This window comes from Trichechus manatus, unplaced genomic scaffold, assembly GCF_000243295.1.
Source record: "Trichechus manatus latirostris isolate Lorelei unplaced genomic scaffold, TriManLat1.0 scaffold00003, whole genome shotgun sequence".
NCBI classification, from domain to species: domain Eukaryota; kingdom Metazoa; phylum Chordata; class Mammalia; order Sirenia; family Trichechidae; genus Trichechus; species Trichechus manatus.
Window position 1 is genome coordinate 35810439 of NW_004443939.1, and position 22358 is coordinate 35832796.

General features: G+C 39.4%; 1 protein-coding gene across 1 annotated transcript in view; it reads left to right on the top strand.

The window, feature by feature from the left end:
* Positions 1 to 22358, top strand: part of DNAI3 (dynein axonemal intermediate chain 3) — a 79295-nt gene that overhangs the window by 42966 nt on the left and 13971 nt on the right. Inside the window, exons 14-18 of the mRNA XM_004369145.2 lie at positions 5924 to 6068; positions 7798 to 7885; positions 10269 to 10399; positions 14768 to 14831; positions 21851 to 21981. Of these exons, the coding sequence (XP_004369202.1) occupies positions 5924 to 6068; positions 7798 to 7885; positions 10269 to 10399; positions 14768 to 14831; positions 21851 to 21981 (559 nt within the window). The remainder of the gene's footprint in view (positions 1 to 5923; positions 6069 to 7797; positions 7886 to 10268; positions 10400 to 14767; positions 14832 to 21850; positions 21982 to 22358) is intronic.

The following is a 22358-nucleotide window of genomic DNA, read 5'->3' on the forward strand; positions in this document are numbered from 1 at the left end:
CTTAGAAAGCTTGAAATAGAAATACCATACGATCCAGCAATCCCACTCCTAGGAATATATCCTAGAGCAATAAGAGCCATCACACGAATAGACATTTGCACACCCATGTTCATTGCAGCATTGTTCACAATAGCAAAAAGATGGAAACAACCTAGAAACCCATCAACAGATGAATGGATAAACTATGGTACATACACACAATGGAGTACTACATAAGAATAAAGAACAATGATAAATCTGTGAAGCATCTCACAACATGAATGAATCTGGATGGCATTATGCTGAGTGAAATAAGTCAATCACAAAAGGACAAATATTGTATGAGACCACTACTATAAAAATTCGTGAAAAGGTTTGCACACAGCAAGAAACAATCTTTGGTTACAAGGGAGGGGATGGGTGGGGATGGAAAAACACTAAATAGACAATAGATAAGTGGTTACTTTGGTGAAGGGTAAGACAGTACACAATACTGAGGAAACCAACACAACTTGTACAAGGAAAGGTAATGGAAGCTCCATAGACACATCCAAACTCCCTGAGGGACAGAATTGCTGGGCTGAGGGTGGTGGGGACAATGGTCTCAGGGAACATCTAGCTCAATTGGCACAACATAGTTTATAAAGAAAATGTTCTACATTCTAACTTTGGTGAGTAGTATCTGAGGTCATAAAAGCTTGTGAGCAACCATCTAAGATACTCCACTGGTGTCACCCCATCTGGAGCAAAGGAGAATGGAGAAAACCAAAGCCACAAGGGAAAGATTAGTCCAAAGAACTAATGAACCACAACTACCACAGCTTCCACCGGACTGAATCCAACATAACTAGATGGTACCCAGCTACCACCACTGACTGTTATGACAGGGATCACAATAGAGGGTCCCAGACAGAGCTGGAGAAAAAATGTAGAACAAAATTCTGACTCACAAAAAAAGACCAGACTTACTGGCCTGACAGAGACTGGAGAAACCCTGAGAGTATGGCCCTTGGACACGCTTTTAGCTCAGTAATGAAGTCACTCCTAAGGTTCACCCTTCAGCCAAAGATTAGACAGACCCATAAAACAAAATGGGATGAAAGGGGCACACCACTTCAGGGGCAAGGACTAGAAGGCAGGAGGGGACAGGAAAGCTGGTTATTGGGAACCCAAGGTCAAGTAGGGAGAGTGTTGACATGTCATTGGGTCGGTAACCAATGTCACAGAACAATATGTGTATAATTATTTAATGAGAAGCTAGTCTGTTTGTAAACCTTCATCTAAAGTACAGTAGTAAAAAATAATAAGCAAATAAAAATTAAATATAAGTAAATTAAAATCCTCCATTTAAAAATAAATAAATATGTTGTAAAAAGAAGAATTAACTAGGTTTTATGGCTGATGATGTTGTATAGCATTATCCATTCTTATTCTACTTCTTCACATTCTCATATTTGTAAATTTACAATATGCGTTGTTCACATTCAATTTTACTTACTAGTTGTAAAGATTTATAACATTAATTGAGAGAGCCCTTTTACGTTTTTATTGTATATATATACAGTGTTCTTAAAAACAACTTGGTAGCTAGATTAAAGAAATATTCACTTAAATAAAATTACTTCTCCTAATTTATAGAACTAAAAATGTATAATGAGTAAAAATATGAATAATAATAGAATTTATCCAGCATCCAAATACTGGAAAAACTTTACCACCCTAAATAGCTTTGACCCCAGTAGAAATAATGACACCTTCAGCCATAGTGCTGACAGCAGGCAAAGACGAAGGCGTAAGTAACATTTGCAGGGGCCATGGACAAGGGGTGCAGGAGGCATAATTAGTCCTGTGGGTCATACATTGGGTAAGGTTCTGTGATTGCAAGCAACAGAAACTGACTATGGTGAGTTAAGATAAACAAGTAAATTTATTGCAAGTTTATGCTCAATGTTCTATTGCTTTAATAGGTTAATTATTTTATATTCATAACAACCCAGGAAAGTACTAACAAACAGAAGAAACGAGGCTCTGAAGTAAATACATTATCTACCTGTAGCTAATATCCTATACTGTAGCTAGTAAGTAATGAGGGTGCTGAATCAGAGAAAGAACTGACTCAGGCATCATAAAGAGCCCCAGGGATTTGAACAGCAGCAACAAATAGCCAGCCTCTTCCATTTCAATGAAGCAGCTCCAGCCATTTTGTATCTATGTATCTCTTTGCTCAAGTTCAGGAAAGAATAGCAGGACACCTTGAATGACAGTCACGACATGACTACATGCAATAGGGAAAGGGCAGTTCTGTAAATAATAATTAGAATGTTTTTTCCAAAAAAAAAAAGTGGAAACTGTTGCCCAAGCAAAAACAACAAATGTCACCTACAAGATTGTAAGGAATATTATGAAACAACTAAAATTGTATTATAATTTCATGGGCAAATGCTATAATGTTGGTTGTAAGAAACAGCATGTAAATCTCTATGTTCCTCAGTAGCTCTGGAGAACATTTAGAGGCACCTAACAGACCCAGAATATTGCATGTTCTATATTGAAGATACAGGTCCTTGGTTTTTGTTTATGATGATGGCCCTGAGTTTGGAAAGAGGGAAGAAAGGTAGGAAAGAAAGAACAAACAAGAAGAAAGGGAGGAAGGAAGTTGGTTGGTTGAAGTATTGTTTATATAAACACGGAAATATTTTACTGTTTCTGTTTGTACCAGAACTATGTTTCTAGGTTTACTAAATATAGAATATACTGAAATTATTTCCTTCAAAAGAATTAAAGTAAAAAAAAAAAAAAATTATATATTTAGAAAAGCTAACTTTTAGTTATCAAAAAAAACTCATCAGCCCTAACCTTTAGACTTCAGCCCTGCTAAGGATCTTCTAATATAAAATAAGATAAAATTAAGTTCTGTTAATTAAGAATGTGTGATTGATTCATGCAGAAATTTCAACTGAAGTTATCTGTATTTAGCTAAACAATTTCATGAATAATGGAAATTAATGTTATAAATAAGATTCAATAAGAGCTATATAATTTTGAAAAAACTGTTTTAAACCAACTAAAAGCAAATCTTAATATGTCATTTGCAGTGGTCTCTTAAGAATTTATGTTTTGACAGCATAAAGATTAATATTTTATTAATATTAAACATTTATTAATTATTACAGTGAATAAATGATTAATAGTAATTAAATGAACCATATAAATAAGAGTTTTGTTAGTTTTGCTTGAGTTTACTACCTTTTTATCTAAATACTTTAACTTTAAACACATCTAAATTCTCTAACACCTTAAAAATTCATTGATTAGTCTACTCAGTGATAGAAATTATAGAGATAATGTGGTATATTCTTTGCCATTATCATCGTATGTTTTCACATAATTAACACAAAGCCTTTATACTAAAGTAAAAAGAAAAAAAAACACTGCCATTCAGTCAATTCCAATTTGTAGCAACCCTGTAGGACATAATAGAACTGCCCCCACAGGGTTTCCAAGGCTATGAATCTTTATGGAAGCAGACTGCCACAGCTTTCCCCCATGGAGCAGCTGGTGGGTTTGAATTGCCAACCTTTCAGTTAACAGCTGAGCACTTAACCACTGTGCCACCAGGGTTCCTGATACTGAAGTATTGTACAAGTATTATAAATGGTTACCACGTTAAGCTTGAAGCTTGAAGATACTATACTGAGTGAAATAAGTCAATCACAAAAGGATAAATATTGTATGACCTCACTTATATAAAAAGACAGGAACACGCAGGTGTATAGAGACCAAAGTTTACTAATGGTTACCAGGGCAGGAGGGAGGCGGGGGATGGTGGGTGCTATTGCTTATGGAGTACCGAGTTTCAGTTTATGGTGATGGAAAAATCGCATTGATTAAGTGTAGGGTTACACAGCTGATTATTTTAAGTGCTTTCAATAAGTTGTACATCTGTAAAAAGTTGAATTAGCAAGAGCTGTGTCGCAGACATATTTACAACAATGGCAAAAAAAAAAAAAAGAATAGCCGCTGAGGCTGTTTATGTACAACCAAACACCTCATGGGATTTGGTTCCTCAGTTTGGAGGTTTAGAGTCATGGTTTCATAGGACATCCCAGTTAATTGGCCTAACAACAGGTTTAGTGGTTTTGTTTACCTTCTAGTTTGTTGCATAGTGCCTGGGGCCTTAAAAGTTTGCAAGTGGCTATCCAAGGCACACAATTTGGTCTCTATTCACCTGGAGTAACAGAGGAAGAAGGAGAGTCAGGGATAGAAGGAGGAAATGGAATGTGTGGCTAATTGCTTCCATGAACAACCACCTCCCTTGCCATGAGACCAGAAGAACTGGATGATACCCATCTACCATCACTGAACATTTTGACCAAACAGTCTATAGAAGTATCCTGATCAAAATGGGGAAAATGGAGAACAGAATTTCAAATTCTAGGGACTCCAGACTTCTTGGAGCCATGAAGGTTGGGTGAACCCCTGAAACTATTGCCCTGAGATAATCATTAAACCTTAAACCAAAAATATCTCCTGAAGTCCTCTTAAAAACAAAAAATAGTCCAGCTTAGCTAGTAAAAACTGTCTGCCTGAGCCATTATGTCTTTTAAGAACTATCTATATGGGATGAAATTGACAAGAGCAACGCAAAAGATTAGAGGGTAACCTTAGAGGGTAGTAAGTTTATGTTAATGAGGGAGGAACAACTCAGAAAAAGAGGGTGAGAATGGTTGCACAACTCTTTAAGAATGTGATCGGTGTCACTGAATTGTACATGTAGAAACTGTTGAATTGATGTATATTTGCTGTGAATATTCTCAACAGCAACAAAATTAAAACAATTTAAAAAGAGCCAAAACTATAAAACTCTTGGAAAAAAACATGGGTGTAGATCTTCATGACCTTGGATTAGGCAATGATTTCCTATACATGAAACCAAAATCACAAGCAAATGCAAATCAAAACAACAATGAGATTCCACTTCACACCCACTGGGATGAGTATAATTAAAAAGATAAACAGTAACAAATGTTGGCAAGGATGCTAATAAATTGGAACACTCATATACTGCTAATGGAAATGTAAAATGGTACAGTCACTTTGGAAAATAGTCTGTCAGTTTATCAATTTCAATCCTAGGAATATACACAAGAGTAATGAAAACATGAATCCACACAAAAACTTGCACACAAATGTTCATAGCAGCATTATTCATAAATAGCCAAAAAGTGGAAACAACTCAAATGTCCATCAACTGATGAACGGATTTATAAAATGAGGTATATCCTACAGTGGAATATTGTTTGGCAATGCAAAGGAATGAAATACTGCCACATACCACAACATGGATAAACCTTGAAAACATTACATGCTAAGTGAAAGAGGCCAGTCACAAAAGACTACGTACTGTATGATTCCATTTATATGAAATGCCACAAATAAGCAAACCTATAGAAATGGAATACAGATTAGTGGCTGCTGGGGACAAGGAGAGTAAAGGAAAATGGGGAGTGACTGCTAATTGTTAAGAGGTTTCTTTTAGGGGTAATGAAAATGTTCTAAAATTTACTGTGGTAATGGTTGCCCAACTCTGTGAATATACTAAAAACCATTGAATTGTATACTTTGAATCGATGACTTATATGGTATGTGAATTAAAGCTCAATAAAGCTGTTATTTTAAAAAAAGATGACATTGACCTCCAAAGTCAAGTCTCATATATGATAATATTAGTCTCAAGACTAGGGAAGTTGTTAAATAACTCTATACACTGTATAATCCTCCAAAATATAAAATGCAAAACAGTCCCATTTCATAAAAATCTTAGTTTCAGAGACATTAAAATATATTGCTAATGTGACTGTGGCTATATTTTCTAATGGTAGTCCTAATGTCGTACATATTAGTACTTCATAAAAAAATAAAATATAAACTTCAATTTTTTTAGCACAATATGTTTTTGGGATATCAGACCACAGAAAATTTTAACTCCCCAGCCAACAGAGAAAAAGAAAGAAGAAAGCATTGAAATTCCTTATGATATACCATCTACTTTTTTGCATCTAGATCTCTCCTGGAAACCTCTCACTAAGGTAAGTAACATGGGATTTATTCCATTCTCATTTGCTTATACACCCTCTCCTCACTTATCAACATAGCTAGGTTCTGAAAACCAGGTCATTATGCAAAATTGGCATTATGTGAATAGAGGGTGACCACATCATCTCACAAAATGGAGAATGATTACATCATTACATAACAGCCAAATTGCATCATTACTTAACTGCCAAATGACTGAGAATCATGGCCCAGCCAAGCTGACACATAACCTTAACGATCACAGCCAGATTACTCTCGCCTCGCACCTTGGCATTCGTTACTGCCAGATGTCATAAACGTGCAAAATAGTCGGATAGTTGATTTTTTACTATTGTCGTAAATGTAAAGTGTTGGATAATGAGATAGTCGATAAATGAGAAGGTATATACACTATATAATATGTATACATATATATATATGCATACGTTAAAAGTAAAGCAGCTCAGATTAACACAGGACTTTACAATTCATGTACTCATTTAACCAATGAATTCATTGAATGAGAATTCTTATGATGCCTGCTTAGATCAAGCCAGAAATCACAAGCATCCTGAACTTGAGATTTGATATTTTCATGTATAAGCAAGCCACAACTTACAAATGGTTTATATAATATTGAATTGCATATCAGTTTCTTCAAAATTGGTAGGCTCCTAGGTTAGCCCAGAAAAGCTAATTTTACCTCTATTGTAGCCAAAATTCTGCATATTTTGCATCTCAATAGTAGAAACAAATATTATTGTAATGCCTATGACCAAACAAAACCGAAAAGTTGCTGAGTGAGAAATTATTGGTACTTATCTTGAATAGCAGAGCTTGAAGAAAAGCAACTTTAATTTGAGAAAGACATGGCCGTGGATGGGATGTGTATAGAAAATCTGAATAGATTTCTGAGTTTGATGGCTCTCTTTCTTTAGATGTCTAAGCTTAATTCCAAACTTGAGACTTTTTTTTTCTTTTGACTTATCACTATCAATGGAATTACATTACTATGTATTTGCTGTCAATGGAAGAATGAACACGGGGAAGAATGAACATGGAGGGGTGAGAATGTTCCTGAGGTAACTGGGAAAAAACCGAAAGAGAGGATTAGAAATTTCTGAGGTAGAAGTTACTGAGCTGTATCTAGTTGAAAAAAAACAAACACCCTGAGAATAATTGCATAGCATGTGAACAAACATTCTGTAGGAGAAAAAGAAGGAGGGAGTGATGAAAGAAAAATGTAAAATGTGACAGTTTTCCATTCTGGCCAAGGGACATGGTGCAGGCCATGGCCACTTCTGAAACTGATGTGCATGTGTATCCCTGAGGGGATTCAGAGGTGGCCAGGTGGATGCATGGTCCCTGCACAGCCCCCTGGAGTTTCATTTAACTGAAAGACTTAGGGAACAGAGGAACAAACCATTATTTTTACATTAAAACTAGCAAGGATGTATTGTAGGATAGAATACAAGACATTTTCAGAAGGAAAACAACCACATGAGACTAGGATTTTGCAGTTCTTCCCCCGAGATGAGCACTTTTTTCAGTGGCAAAGTTTTAGGAACTGTGGTTTAGGTACTTTCCATGGAGAAAAGCAACTAGAAATCTGAGGGAGAAAGAGGAAAGGAGAAGGAGATAGAATACAGCAAGCTGGAGGCAGGAGGGAAAGGCAAGAATAAACCACACAAGGATAAATTAAGGATGTATGGGAATAATCTTTCTTATATGTTCTCCTGAAAGATAAGGCTGTCTAAGGGTGAAACAAGTTTAGAACACTGCCCAACCAAGATAAGCCTGAGTGAAGAACATCTCCTTTACAAATCGCAAGGTAACTGCCTTTGCTTTATTAAAAAGGTGTTTAATAGGTTGAGTATTAGTGGCTGATTATGTCTAAGGTGAGTTGCTTGCTATGACAGTCTAATTTGTAAAAAGTATAAAGAAAATGAAAACCTCCAGTATGGAACTTTATAATAGCTGTAATAGCTATAGGGGCTTGGTGGCACAAATAGTTTGCAAGTGGCTGCTAACCTAAAGGTTGGTGTTTCAAACCTACCCAGCAGCTTCATAGAAGAAAGTCCTGGTGAACTGCTTCCATAAAGATTACAGCCAAGAAAACTCTATGGAGCAGTTCTACTCTGTAACACATGGGGTTTCCATGAGTCAGGGGCCGACTGGACAGCAGCTAACGACAACAACAATAGCTATAGCCAACACGTGAAAACTGCTTATATACACAAAAAGATTTGACAGAATTCAGTTAACTCAGTTTCACATTTATTGAGCACATTTATGTATTTTTGGAAACTTATTACTTAAAAATTTAATGAAGCCCACTTAATGAATATGTTTGTGCTCAAAGAATAACTCTATAGAATGGAACGTACCTGAAGTCTAGCAAGTGAGTTGTGAAGTACTAAGAAACAAATTACCATTCTCAGCCAGAATATAATAGAAAAATTAATATTTGTATAGCACCATGATAAAACTGAATAAGACAGGGCAATTGAGTTTTAAATCTATCTCCATTCAACCCATTCACCTTTGTTAAAGTAAGTGAAGGCTGCCCATATAAAGGTACAAAATTAATTCAAATAAAGATGTGCATGAATATCTCAGTGCATGAATATGTGCAATGCATAGTGAAAATCTCCAAGAATAACTAGCAATTGAAATATTTTCCAAACATTTGCCTTGTCTAAAGGATTTCCGCTTATAAATTTTTCAGTGTTCAATTAAATAACAGGATGTCTAACAAAAAAAAATTCTATACTTAATACCCAGCTTGAGCAAAATTTTACTTTGGAGCTATGTGTTTTGTAGATATAACCCAAGACCTCATGCTAAAGAAAGAAAAAATGGAATCACTAAATTTTTATAGACATTTTCAAAGCAGTAAAATATTAAAACACTGCATGTAATGCTTTCTTATTTATTTAGGCCTGCTTTATTCCAGAGGGAATCTAAGGGGTGTGTGTGTGTGTGTGTGTGTGTGTGTGTGTGTGTGTGTTTTCCCTTATTATGGCTATGGTTACAATTTATTGAATTCCAGCCATGGGTCAGGCACTGTGCTAACATTGCTCCTACTTTCATGTATTTAACAGATATTTATAAAGTGCTTATTTTCTGCTTAAAGAAAGTCCTATTTGGTTAAATCAGCTCGTAAAGGGATTGGACATACGTTTTTAGGAGCTCACTCAGCGTCAGTGTCTAGTACTCTGTTGCCACCTAGTGGTCACAGGCCACTCACCTTCTGCCTCCCATTTTAGGTCCATGACAGTCTGTGCCCTTTTAGTAGTCACTGTAAGAAGTTCTCTATTTATTCTAATGACAAAGCCTTTGCTCTAAATGGTTCTGGAATTCCTCTTTTGGAATTGCCCTCAGAACCTGTGTTATATTTTTCTAAGCAATGCAATAGAGTGGTTAAGGGTGTGGATTCTGGAATCCGTGATCTGGGTTTGAGTTCGACACTGCAGTTTATTATTTGGCCAGGACAAATAACTTTACCTTTCGTTACTTTTTTTTTAAACCTGTTTAAAAAGAAAGGGGGAGAAAAGGGGAGTAGACAATAAAGGTAACTACAGCATAGAGTATTGTGAAGATAAAATGCGTATTAACACTGGCACTGAGAACAGCACAAAGTCAACTCAATAAGCACGTTACTTAACATCTCTGAGCCTCGGTCTACTCATCCTTAAAGAAGGATTAATGCTTCACCACCTCAGGAGGTATTGAATTGAATGAAATAATGTAAAGTACATAGTTTAGTGCCTGCCATGTAGTATGTGCTCAATAAATGTTAGTTGCTGTTATGATTACTTTCCTCAGTGATGGCAAATCCTCATCCTTAAGGATGACCTTGAATTTAGTCAATATCCAAAAGTTATTCCAGTCCAGTCTGAGTAGACATAGCTGATGATAACATTTTTCTCTGGCCTCATCCTCTTTAAACTATTGACGAAGCCCCTTTCCTTGTTACTCAAACCCTGTACCCACGTGATCAGTTTTATATGCAGGGGTTTCCGCATAAGCTTTCGTTTGAGAAAAGGGTTCTGCTGCTAAATTAGAAGTCTGAAAAAGTTTGGATTTATGCCCACTGTGTTGGGGAGGGGATGGGGTGGCTGTGTGTGACTAGGAGCGGAAACTAAAAACTGTATTTTTAAAAGATCTTTCACTGTAAATATGTGCTTCTTCTATCTATACTCCTCTGAAAGAGAAAGTGTTAGTCCAGGGCAAAGCAACGAAGGTAGGAGAAATAAACCCATACCAGAATCTGGAAGCTGGGCTGGCCAATCCTCTTAAGCCAATAGAAGACTTCTCCACAAAGTTCTTCACGGGAACAGAGGTGAGTTGGAATTACCTGCTTTTAAAAGTAGTACTTCTAATTACCCTGAAATATATAATTATACCCCCTATTGTACATGTTTGCTTTATGAGGACTTATAATATTTATGGAGCCCTGGTGGCGCAGTGGTTAAGCACTCTTCTGCTAACCGGGAGAGGTCGGTTTGAACCCACCAGGTGCTCTGCAGGAGAAAGATGTGGCAGTCTGCTTCCGTAAAGATTTACAGCCTTGGAAACCCTATGGGGCAGTCCTACTCTGTCCTATAGGATCGCTATGAGTCGGAATCCACTCGACAGCAATGGGTTTGGTTTTGGTTTATAATACTTATATTTATGCCATTTTCATATTTTAATATGCTTATTTGCATTTAAAGTTTTTAACCTTGATGGCTCATAGTTTCACATTTGAAATGCTCCTGAACAAATGTAGAAAAACCCATTGAATTACGTATGACCCGTTTCATTAATAATTTATTGATCAATCTACAAATATTTGTCAAACACCTACATCGTGTGGAAGAAACCATGCTAAGTATTAGACGTATCCTAAGAAAACGTGTTGTTTGTTAGGATAGCACGGTGTAGTAGGAAAGACAGTGAAAAACTCACTCAATTCAAAAGATAAATAACAATTGAATATAATAACAGTGATGGCTGCCATTTTTCAACATCTACTATAATAACCAAGAGCACATAATTATTAGACATTTTTCATGTATTAGGGTCTGTGTGGAGTCCCTGGGTAGCACAAACATTGAAGCACTTGACTACTAACCAAAAGGTTGGCGGTTTGAACCCACACAGAGGTGCCTTGGAAGACAGGCCTGACCATCTGCTTCCAAAAGGTCATAGCCTTGAAAACCTTATGGAGCAGTTCTACTCTGCACACATGGGGTCACCATGAGTTGGAATTGACTCAACAGCAACGAACAACAACAGGGTCTGCGCTAGGTATTTTCCAAATTACATCTCATTTAATTCCAGTATTCCTGTGAGGTTTATATTAGTATCCCTGCTGTACAGATGAAACTGAGGCTCAGAACTTAATCTACAGTCATACAGAGTCAGAGTTGCTCTTTCATTCATGACTCTATTTCCCTGAAATAATGGGAATTTCTCCCAGGCCATACCACCACGAGGAAATTCTATAGTTCAGTCTCATGGGAGTGCAATTTGCATTCACACTTTATTATTATGAGGGGGTTAATCAATTCCACATGCCTTTGAGAGCTGGCAGGCACAGCACTAGGCATTTGGATCAGAGATGAGTAGCCCAGTCCCTGTTCTCAGGACTCTCCTTGCCTACTCGAGGAGCAGATACATGGACAGTATGATATATAGCAGCACCTGTCCAGAGGCTACATGGATTAGAAGGGGAAGGTTGGGGGAGCCTTCACAGAAGTGACCTGTGAGCTTGCTGGACATTGGAGGTTGAGAGGGAACCTGAAAGACCAGTGTGAGGACACATTCCAAGCAGAAGTAACAGCCTGAACAGTAGAAAGTCTAAGATTTGTCTAATGAGCTTGGTTGGCGCAAGCAGTTTGCAATCGGCTGCTAACCCAAAGGTTGGCAGTTGGAACACCCAGCAGCTCCATAGAGGAAAGTCCTGGTGATCTGCTTCCATATAGATAGCAGCCAAAAAAACCCTATGGAGCAGTTCTGTTCTGTAACACATGGCGGTATAATGCACGGTGACACCATGAATTGGGGGCTGACTCAATGGCAGCAAACAACAACAGCAAGAGAATCTGTCTGGAGACTGTGGAATAGTTTGGTGCAAGAGAGGAAAATAGGCCTAGAATGCCAGGTCAGGTACCAACAGGCCTTTTCTGCTATGTTTGGTGATTATTTTATAACTTGGGTTTCATACCAAAGATTTTTAAGCAGGGGAATGACACAATGAGGTCATCTTTAGAAAACTAAAGGACCACAAGGTCTTAAAACAAAAATTAAAGCATGACACACTCCCATTTAAACTCTCTAGTAGCAACTCAGTGTAACACAGATAAACTCCAAACTCTTCACACTATGGCCTATACGATTCTGCATAATTTGGCTCCTGCTTATCCCTCAAACCCCCATCTGCACCATTCTCCCTCTCATTCACTTCAACTGCTCTAAGTTTTCTCACACTCTTCTTATATAACAAGCTCTTTCCTGCCTTTAGAGCCCTTGCTCTGCTTGGAATTCCTTCTTCCGTCATTGGTAGATATTTATGGAGCATTTAACATATACCAGGCACTGTTCTTGGGCCTGGGGATATAGCAGTGAACAAACCAGATTAAATTCCTTGCCCTGTGGGGCTGACATTCTAGTGGGATGCTCTTCTGCCACCTCTTGATGTGGTGGTTAAGGAAGGCCCCTCTGGACTCTAAACAGGCTGGTGGAGGCCTGAGGTGGGGGGAATGGAACCCTGGAGGCAGAGAGGCCAGGCAGGTGGACTAACCCAGGGCCTGAGCAGTGGGGCCAAGAATGTCCACACAGGTCGGGGTGTGAGTAGCACTGTCAGACTGGGTAACTGGATGGGGACGGATGTGAAGGTTTTAAGCTGGGTGACTGACTGACATAAAGGGCACTCAACACGTATTTATTAAACTTATCCAAACTCTTCCTCTGTGACTTGATTCGATCTCATTGTTCCACGTACCAGCTATGAGACCCGAGAGATGTTAAGAACTCTCTTCCAGGGCTTTGGTGAGGGCTGGAGATAATGTTCGTAAAGCTCCTGACAACTGCAGCAAGCACTGAGAGCTCAGTAAATGGTCCTGAGGAGGGAGAAGTGCTAGCACTGTGCAAAGGCCTCTGGACTCTTCCCAGGGCAACAGACTAGCCATCCATTTACTGATCTGTCTCCTCCCTTAGACTGTCAGTGGCATGATGGAGGGAGAGCTTGTCCTCTGACTCTGAATTTCCAGCACCAAATACAGTCCTTGTTTGCTAACTGAATTAACATGGATTAGTAAGAGCACAGATGAGTGGATGGGTGGTCCCTGTCCCCAGTGAGCTTATCATTCACTTCGCATAATTCAAATGTGCCCGTCTCCCCTCCCTCACCCACTCATTTCAATTCATCCCCTTCTTCTCTTCCTTCTCCTTCTCTTTCTATACACCTTTCTTTGTAGTTCCCTCTTGTTGTTGTTGTTGTTGTTTGGTGCCATCAAGTCAATTCTGACTCACAGCTGCCCACGTGATAGAATAGAACTACCTCATAGAGTTTTCTTAGCTATAATCTTTACAGGAGCAGATTGCCAGGTCTTTCGGTGGGTTCGAACCGCCAACTTTCGGTTAGCTGTTGAGCACTTAACTGTTGGCCATCAGGGCTCCTTTTTCCCTCTTATTATCCAATAAAAAAAAAACAATTGAAATTAGGAGCCTTTGCATCTAGGGGAACTTCAGTAAATCATTTAACCTCTCAAGAGTCTCCGTTTTCTTATCTATAAGATGGCACTATAGGACTAAATTTTTCTATAAACCTCTTTTGCCTCTGTCATTTTTGGTTTTGTCTGTCTTTTGTTTATTTGGTTATTCTCACCTCTTCTTTCTATCAGGTAGCTTTGCCTTTCCCTCCCTTTCAAATGGCTATAAAGAACAACTGAAATGTATTTTACTTGTTATTTTATTTTGATAGAACTTTGTTTCCTGGTCTCAACTTTAAAAAGTAATGAGTACCATTATCATGCATTCACATTCCCTCTTTCTCGCTTATTCCACAAATATTTATTAAGCACTGTCTTTGTAACATGTTGTTGTTTTTGTTAGGTGTTGCTGAGTTGGTTCTGACACATAGCAACCCTACGGACAACAGAACAAAACACTGCCCGGTCCTGAGCCATCCTTACAATCATTGCTGTGTTTGAGCCCGTTGTTGCAGCCACTGTGTCAATCCGTCTCATTGAGGGTCTTCCTCTTTTTTGTTGACCCTCTACTTTACCAAGCATGATGTCCTTCTCCAGGGACTGGTCCCTCCTGATAACATGTCCAAAGTATGTGAGATGAAGTCTTGCCATCCTCGCTTCTAAGGAACGTTCTGGCTGTACTTCTTCCAAGACAGACATGTTCGTTCTTCTGGCAGTCCATGGTATAGTCAATATTCTTCCCCAACATCATAATTCAAACACGTCAATTCTTCTTTGGTCTCCTTTTTTAATCTACGCTAGATAAAAATGCAACAAACTCACTTTTTTGTTCAACATACAGTCAAGTAATCAGTTTAAGCCTTTCCCCCCGTACTGTATTGAATTATTATTTGATTAAATTGACTTGTCGTTCTGTGTTTGTTTTTGGTTGCAGTTAGGCTAAGCACACGAATGTGAGGTCTTTTGTCTCTTAAGCTGGCATTGTACTCATTGGGAACTTGTAATATTTTTAGGAAGGTGAAGTGATATACACAGACTGGAAAATGGAAAGAGACCCTGACACTGGACGATTGATGGGTAAGTTTTGGTGACTGCCCCATTATTAATGAGAAGTTCCTTTTAATTTAAACTACCTGGAGAAATATCGTTCAGCACTGAATAACTCAGCCTTGCTAATGGATGGGAGGGCACCTATGGTTCTGACTATATTCTTGTTACTCCAAGTGAGGACCTCGAACCAGCAGTACAGTTATCACCTGGAAGCTTGCTAGAAATACAGGATCTGGGATGCTACCCCAGGCTTACTGAATCCGAATCTGGATTTTAATAAAATTCTCCAGGCGATTTGTCTTCACGCCAAAATTTGAGGAAAACTGGCCCATATAATACTTAAATGACTGAGAGATTTGGACAATTTAATTTAAAAAATAACAATGCTACTAATGGACCACAGCTACCAAGGCCTCCACCAGATTGAGTCCAGTACAGCTATATGGTGCCCGGCTACCACCACTAACTGCTCTGACCAGGATCACAACAGAGGGTTCTGGACAGAGCTGGAGAAGGATGTAGAACAAAATTCTAACTCAAAACAAAAAGACCAGATTTACTGGCCTAAAGGAGACTGGAGAAACCCCGAGGGTATGGCCCCAGACACCCTCTTAGCTCAGTGGTGAAGTCACTTCCAAGGTTCACCACTCAGGTGGGGAGTGGACAGCCCCATAAAACCAAATGGGACTAATGAGGTGCAGCAGTCCAGGGACAAGGGCTAGAAGGCAGAAGGGGACAGGAAAGCTGGTGATAGAGAAACCAGGGTTGAGTAGGGATAGTGTTGATGTGTTGTGAGGTTGTTAACCATTGTCATAAGGCAACATGTGTACTAACTGTTCAATGAGAAACTATTTTGTTCTGTAAACCTTCATCTAAAGTGAGAGTAGCAGCACAATTGGAAGAGTGTAGTCGATGTCACTGAACTGTGCATATAGAAATTTTTGAAATGGTGTATCTTTGGCCATGTATATTTTAACCAAAAAAAAAAAAAGGTTGAGAAGGGAGAGGGTTGACATGTCGTGGGGTTGTTAGCCAATGTCATAAAACAATATGAACGCTACTGTTTAATGAGAAACTATTTGTTCTGTAAACCTTCACCTGAAGTACAATAAAAAAAAAAAAATAACAACAACGCTGTCTCGTTAATTTGACACCCAGTAGCTCAACCAATGTGGAAAAATCCAAGTCAATGTGAGATTGTAAACTACATTTACAATGATCTTGAAGACCCCAGGACAGTACAGGAAAAGTGACTACTGGACCCTCCTTTGGGGTTGAGACAGGTGGTACCCATGTGTTTCCCTGCTCCCATGGGTCCTGACACTGTAGGCAGCTCAGCAGAGGTATGTGGGTCACACCCAGCTGTGACAGGAATCAGAGTCAGGAGTATAGGTCCCCAGTAAGCAAAGCTCCTCCCTTTAATAGGTTCAGAGCCTTGGGATTGACTACAATTATCACTACTTAATGTAAAGCTTTGATTTTTATCATGGCATGAAAATATATTTAAACTACATTTCAAAGTGTGGGATAGCCATATGCAAAGGAAGAGGGCAGCTCCTGGCACTGCTGGGCAAATAAAGGCTGGTAATAAGTTCAGAATGCCACAGGCGGGAGCAGTGTGGTGGAGCAGCTAGGTTAGGTTTGCAGAAGGGGACTGTGAGTGGTTGGAACAAGTGGGAATATGAGCGACTGATGAAGGTCAGAGGTCAGAGCCATAGCCTGCAGAAAGCAGTAGCTGTAGCTAGGGTCTTCACCTCCAAACATCACCCTCTTCACTTTTACTGAGTCTGGTTCCACAGATAAGAGTATGCCTTATCCTTAAGAAGGTTTTCTATGTCAGCCTTGCCTTCAGGGTCACCATTTTATTTTATTTATTTATTTATTTTATTGTGCTTTAGATAAAGGTTTACAGAACAAATAGTTTCTCATTAAACAGTTAGTACACATATTGTTTTATGACAATGGTTAACAACCCCACGACATGTCAACACTGTCCCTTCTCAACTTTGGGTTGCCTATTACCAGGTTTCCTGTCCCCTCCTGCCTTCTAGTCCTCAAGTTAACCATTTAATCTTGAAGCAAAAGCATCCCTACTTTTCTTACATAGCATCACCTGACAGAAACCCAAATGTGTGTGGACCAAATAAGTGTTATTGATTACAATGGGGTACTAGGAGAGGATTAAATATGACCCAAGGGAGGGCCAATTGCATATAGAATTTAGACTAATTTTCTACTTTCCATTTATTCCCAATTACATGATTTAAACTTGAACTTCTCAAAATTGTATAATTAACTATAATTAATTCCATTCAACTTATTTTATGCTTATTCATAAATTAGTTAGTCAGTAATTCTTGAATTTTAATTGCACACCTATGGCAGGCCAGTCTCTACCACATACCTGCATTCCAAGCTGAGGGCCTGGTGTCATGGCCTGGTTGCATACTGGTAGCACTAGTTCCTCCTGGTCTCAGAGATTTTCTTCCAGCCCCACGTCCTCCTGGAACCAGCTTTCTAAACTGCTTTTGAGAGGGCCTATAATAAGCAGGGTTAGTTATTTGTTTTAAGTAGATATTATTTATAAAATAACCAATAATAATAAACTTAAAACTCAGGAGCTTTATGTTTGAATCTTATGGATATGTTTGCTCTTTCTTATTTTCATTCATTCATCAAATCATTGGTGAGAACCTACTTTGTGGTAGGTGCTGGAGATACAGAGATGGCTAAGATATTATCCTTCCCTAAAGAGGCCCCGTGATCTATTGGAAAAGTTAGACACATCAACAAATGGTGACATTACAGTGTCGTTAGTGCTGTAGTTGGAAGCAAACACAAAGTGACGTGGAGGGACTGGCGTTCTTGGGCTGTTAAGAAAAGATCTTACTGAAGAGAAATATAGTTGACCCGGGTCTCAAGGGGGTGAATAGGAGTTTTCCAGATGGAGAAAACAGAAAAGACATTCCAGGCAGAAAAAGTAACATATATGCAAAGGCATAGAAACCCAAAAGAACACCAGACAATTAGGGAGCAGAGAGGAGATCTCATGTCCAAAGTATAGCAATAGGGAAGGCAGCAGTGGGATTGGTGGCAGGATGGACTTTTGGGTCCAGATGGCAAAGAGTCTTGAGTGCTTTGGACTTTATCCTAGAGCCACCAATCTAATTAGAAAATCACTCTGGCAGGAGAGCAGGCGCTGGATTAACTGAATGGTGGGATTTATAATGGAAGCAGGATGACCAGTTGCAATAGGCCAGATGAGAGGTTGTGAGGATTGAACTACAGGCATGGTAACAGGGATGTATAGCAGAGGAAATAGGAAAGACAGTTAGAGGTTAACATGGCAGGGCATTGTGACCAATGGGATGTTAGTGGTAAGGAAGAAGAGTAGCTTTTAATTTCTTGGTATTTAGTTGATTTAAAAAAATGGGAAATAGTTTTAACCACCCAATCAAATGATTATGATAATTATTTAAAATCATCAATTATTTTCTGACACGGAAAGATGGAAAACACTGTTATTCCCATTGGATAACGGCTGAAATGCAGTGAAAGTTAATGCATAGATGTTCTCAGTGGTAAACTATGTGCCCTATTTACATTCTGTGAACTGGCAAAGTTTTCCTTTGGAGCTGCCAGCAGCGGTGTCTTTCATAAACATCATGCAGATTTCTTGAGTAAAGATGAGGTGAAATTGTCAGTTAGAGGCAATGACTGGGACCCATCCCTCTTGGTCTGCTTGGAACCCCATGTTCTTATCTTGAATACAGAGTTAGGTGGGAAGAACAATTTCCTCATCTAAGAAGAAACTTCTGAAAGGCAGATTACCAACCCCCTGACTGAAGTGTGTGATGAAGAAGTCCAATTAAACAAAGTTTTCAAATGCTCTAAGTGACAAGCCAAGAAATGCCAGCTGAACGATGAGAGTTCACAGAACCATCTCATATGCTCAAAAATCAGTGCATGTCATGCGCCAGGCACTCTTCTAAGCACTTTCCATGGATTGACTTGTTTAATCCTCACAGCTCTATGGGCTAAGTACTGTAAGTGGCATTGGCAGGATTTGAACCCAGGCAGTCTGCTGCCAGAGTCTGTGCTCTTAACCCTATCACTATACCGAAACCCACTTAGATAATGACTCTGGAACAAACTACTTTTTGTTTATTGTAGTTTTCTTATAATAACCTGGCCTGTGGGCTCTGGCACTCCATTAGTAAAATTAATAGCTATAGGGCAACTGCATTCATTGGAGCATCGATGGAACATCCATTCCCTAAGGTCTTTCAAAGGACAAAAGGAAGGAAAAGTTATTCCCCCCACCCTCCCCAGGAAGTAAAAGTTATTATAGGCTGAAAACATCCAGCACATTATTTATTTTTTATTGTAGTAAAGTACATAGAACATAATATTTACCATTTTAACCATTTCAAAGTGTACGATTCAGCGGCATTAAGTATATTCACAATGTTGTACAACTATAACCACTATCTAGTGCCAGATCTTTTTCATCACCTCAAAAGGAAACCCCATTCCCATTAAGCAGTCCTCCTCATTTCCTCCTTCTCCCCTACCCCTCAGCCCCCGGCAACCACTAATCTGCATTCTGTCTCTATGGATTTGCCTGCCCTAGACATTTGATATACATGGAATATGTGTATGTGACCTTTTGTGACTGGCTTCCTTCACTTAGCATAATGTTTTCAAGGCTCATCCATGTCGAGCATGTATCAGTACTTCATTCCTTTTTATGGCTGAAGAATGTTCCATTGTATGGATATATAATATTTTGTTTATCCCCTCATCAGTCGATGGACATTTGGGTTGTTTCTATGTTTTGGCTGTTGTGAACAATGCTGCTATGAACGTTCATGTACAAATTTTTGTTTGGACACCTGGTTTCAATTCTTTGGGGTATATATCTCCAAGTGGAATTGCTGGGTCATATGGTATTCAATATTTAATTTATTGAGGAGCTGCCAAACTGTTTTTCACAGCAGCTGCACTATTTTACATTTTAACCAGCAATGCACGAGGGTTCCAGTTTCTCCCCAACTTTGCCGACACTTGTTATTTTACATTTTTGTCTTTTTGATTAGGGCCACCCAAGTGGGTGTGAAGTGGTATATTATTATGGTTTTGATTTGTAGTTCCCTAATGACTAATGACATTGACCATCTTTGCATGTGCTTGTGGCCGTTTGTCTATCTGTGAACATGTTATTTTAAAGTACAGTCTTGATCGTCGTTGACATTGTTATCACTGGTATCAGTACAGTTCTCAGAGGGCTTCCAGCCTCCTGCCCTGCACTGCTCACCTGGTGAGCTGGTGTCTTGGGAAGCCCCTCTGGCCCTAAGGACAAAAGCAGGTTCTGAGAAACTGGGGCAGCAGCAGGGAGAAAGCAGCTGATTGCTGGGGCTCTCGTGCCTTACCAGGAATCTTCCACATCACCTTAAGGATGGCCCGAGAAGTATATCTTCGTGTTCTTTTCAGGATGGGGCTTTGGTTGGAGGAAAATTGCTCTTTCCCCCCCCCCCCAATCCAGAAAAGCTACATTTAAAATTTTTTATTTATTTATTTTACTTTATAAGCTTTTTAACAAGATTCAGTAACTCTTTTTGTGTATAATGCCCCATTCAGAATTCTGGAGGGGAAAAAAAAAGCCCTCACATAGCTATTAATAAGCTAAGATTACAGAACAAGTTTGTGGTTTTAGCGTAAAGTCGCCAAACGCTGTGGTTCAGCCTCGACAGGATTATATGTTTATGGCCATCACTGGGACTGTGGTTGGTGGGCAAGGAACGGGGAGAATCCAGCTCTGCAGTGCCACCAGGGCCTGGGGATGGGGAAGGGCAAGAAGAGACCCAACAATGACTGGGTAAAGAGATCTCAGGGGCCTGGGCCAGAGACTAAACAGAACTCTTGCTCTTAACATCCAAATTGCTCCCTTTCTAGCGATCCCAGTTGCAGTAAATGGAAATGCCATCGAGCCAGTTGCTCTTGTCAGAATGCAGGCTGTCATTGTCAGTACTTCTTCTCTTGCTCCCTTCTCATTCAAGCCATCTCCAAGTCCTGGGAATGCCAGCTCCCAGATATTTCTTGACCATCCACTCTTCTCCATTGCACCTCATACAAGCCACCATCATCTCTCACCAGGACTACCATGATGGCCTCCTATCATCTCCCGTCTTATGCTTTTACCTGCCTCTAATCCTTCTCCTCCCAGCAGTCAGAGAATCTTTTGGAAAAATCAATCAGATCACCTCACTTCCAGGCCTAAAAGACTCATGAGCGCACACTGCACCTAGGATATAATCTAAACTCCTTTCTTATGAGGCTCTGAGTGATCTGCACCTGCCTGGCTCCCACTTGTCTCCTGTCTCTCACACTGTGATTACCAAACCCCACTCATATTGCCTTCCTCAGACTTACAAAAGGCACCAAACACTTTCTTTCCTCAGGACTTTGATGTATATTATTCCCTCTACCTAAAATGTTCCTCCACACCAAAATCTTCCCATGCTACACCGCTACTCAGGCCTAGACAACTCATCTTCAGAGAAGCCTTTTTGACCATCCGGTCTAAGTTATGTCCCTTTGTTATTCTTTTAGTATTTTTCTTTTCCTTCACAGCCCTTTTCACCGTTTTTTATTGTGTATTTTGGGGGTTGTTTGACTGTCTTTCCCATCAGACTGTAAGCTCCATGAGGGCAGGATTCTGTTTGTTTGTTCACCATTGTACAGCAGCTGGTGTGTGTAGGCAACCCATCAATATTTATTGACTGAATGAATGAGTAAATAAATAAGAACCTAAAGAATCCCTCTAGACCTGAAAAGTGGCCTCAATGGAAAGTTCCCTGGACTTTTCATAAAAAGTGGAGGAAGAGCTATTGCTTGATAGTTTCATTCACCCCAACTGACCTCTGGCTTTCCACTCTGAACTTCATTAACTGAGGCCTCTCTGTCCATTGGAGGCCTGTCCATTCTTCCTTGTGGGAACCTAAACAGTGTTATTAAGGATGAAATGGCCTTTTCCACTCCAACAGCAAAGAAGCCAGTTAACCTCTACACTGTCCATGATGGAGCTGTCCACACTATTCAGAGGTCACCTTTTTACAAGGACATTATCCTGACCATTGGGGGATGGAATGTGGCTATCTGGAAGGAAGACGTTGTGGTAAGTTGCATGAAAAATGTCTGAGTGGGTGTGTGGCCCTTTGTTAATGAGAAAGACAATAGGAACAACAGACTGTTCTGACATACCAGTGCCTTTGGGATACTTCTTAGAAAATTAGAACAGATGGCCAGGGCTCCAGTAAGTCAGCAGAACCACTGTCAGCCTTTTAAAAACAACCATTTGCTCTTCTTTCCTGAGGGAATGAAACAACGTTTACAAGTCCCTTGTTCTCTGAAAACGTATAATCTTTTCTTTGAGATATATATTGTGGGCCAATGATTTGCTTTGTGTTTTTTTCTCCATTTAAAATAAAAGATGGGATGCTGATTACTGTATATGCCCAAGGAGAAACATTTGGTCTGGCATTTTTGCTCTGT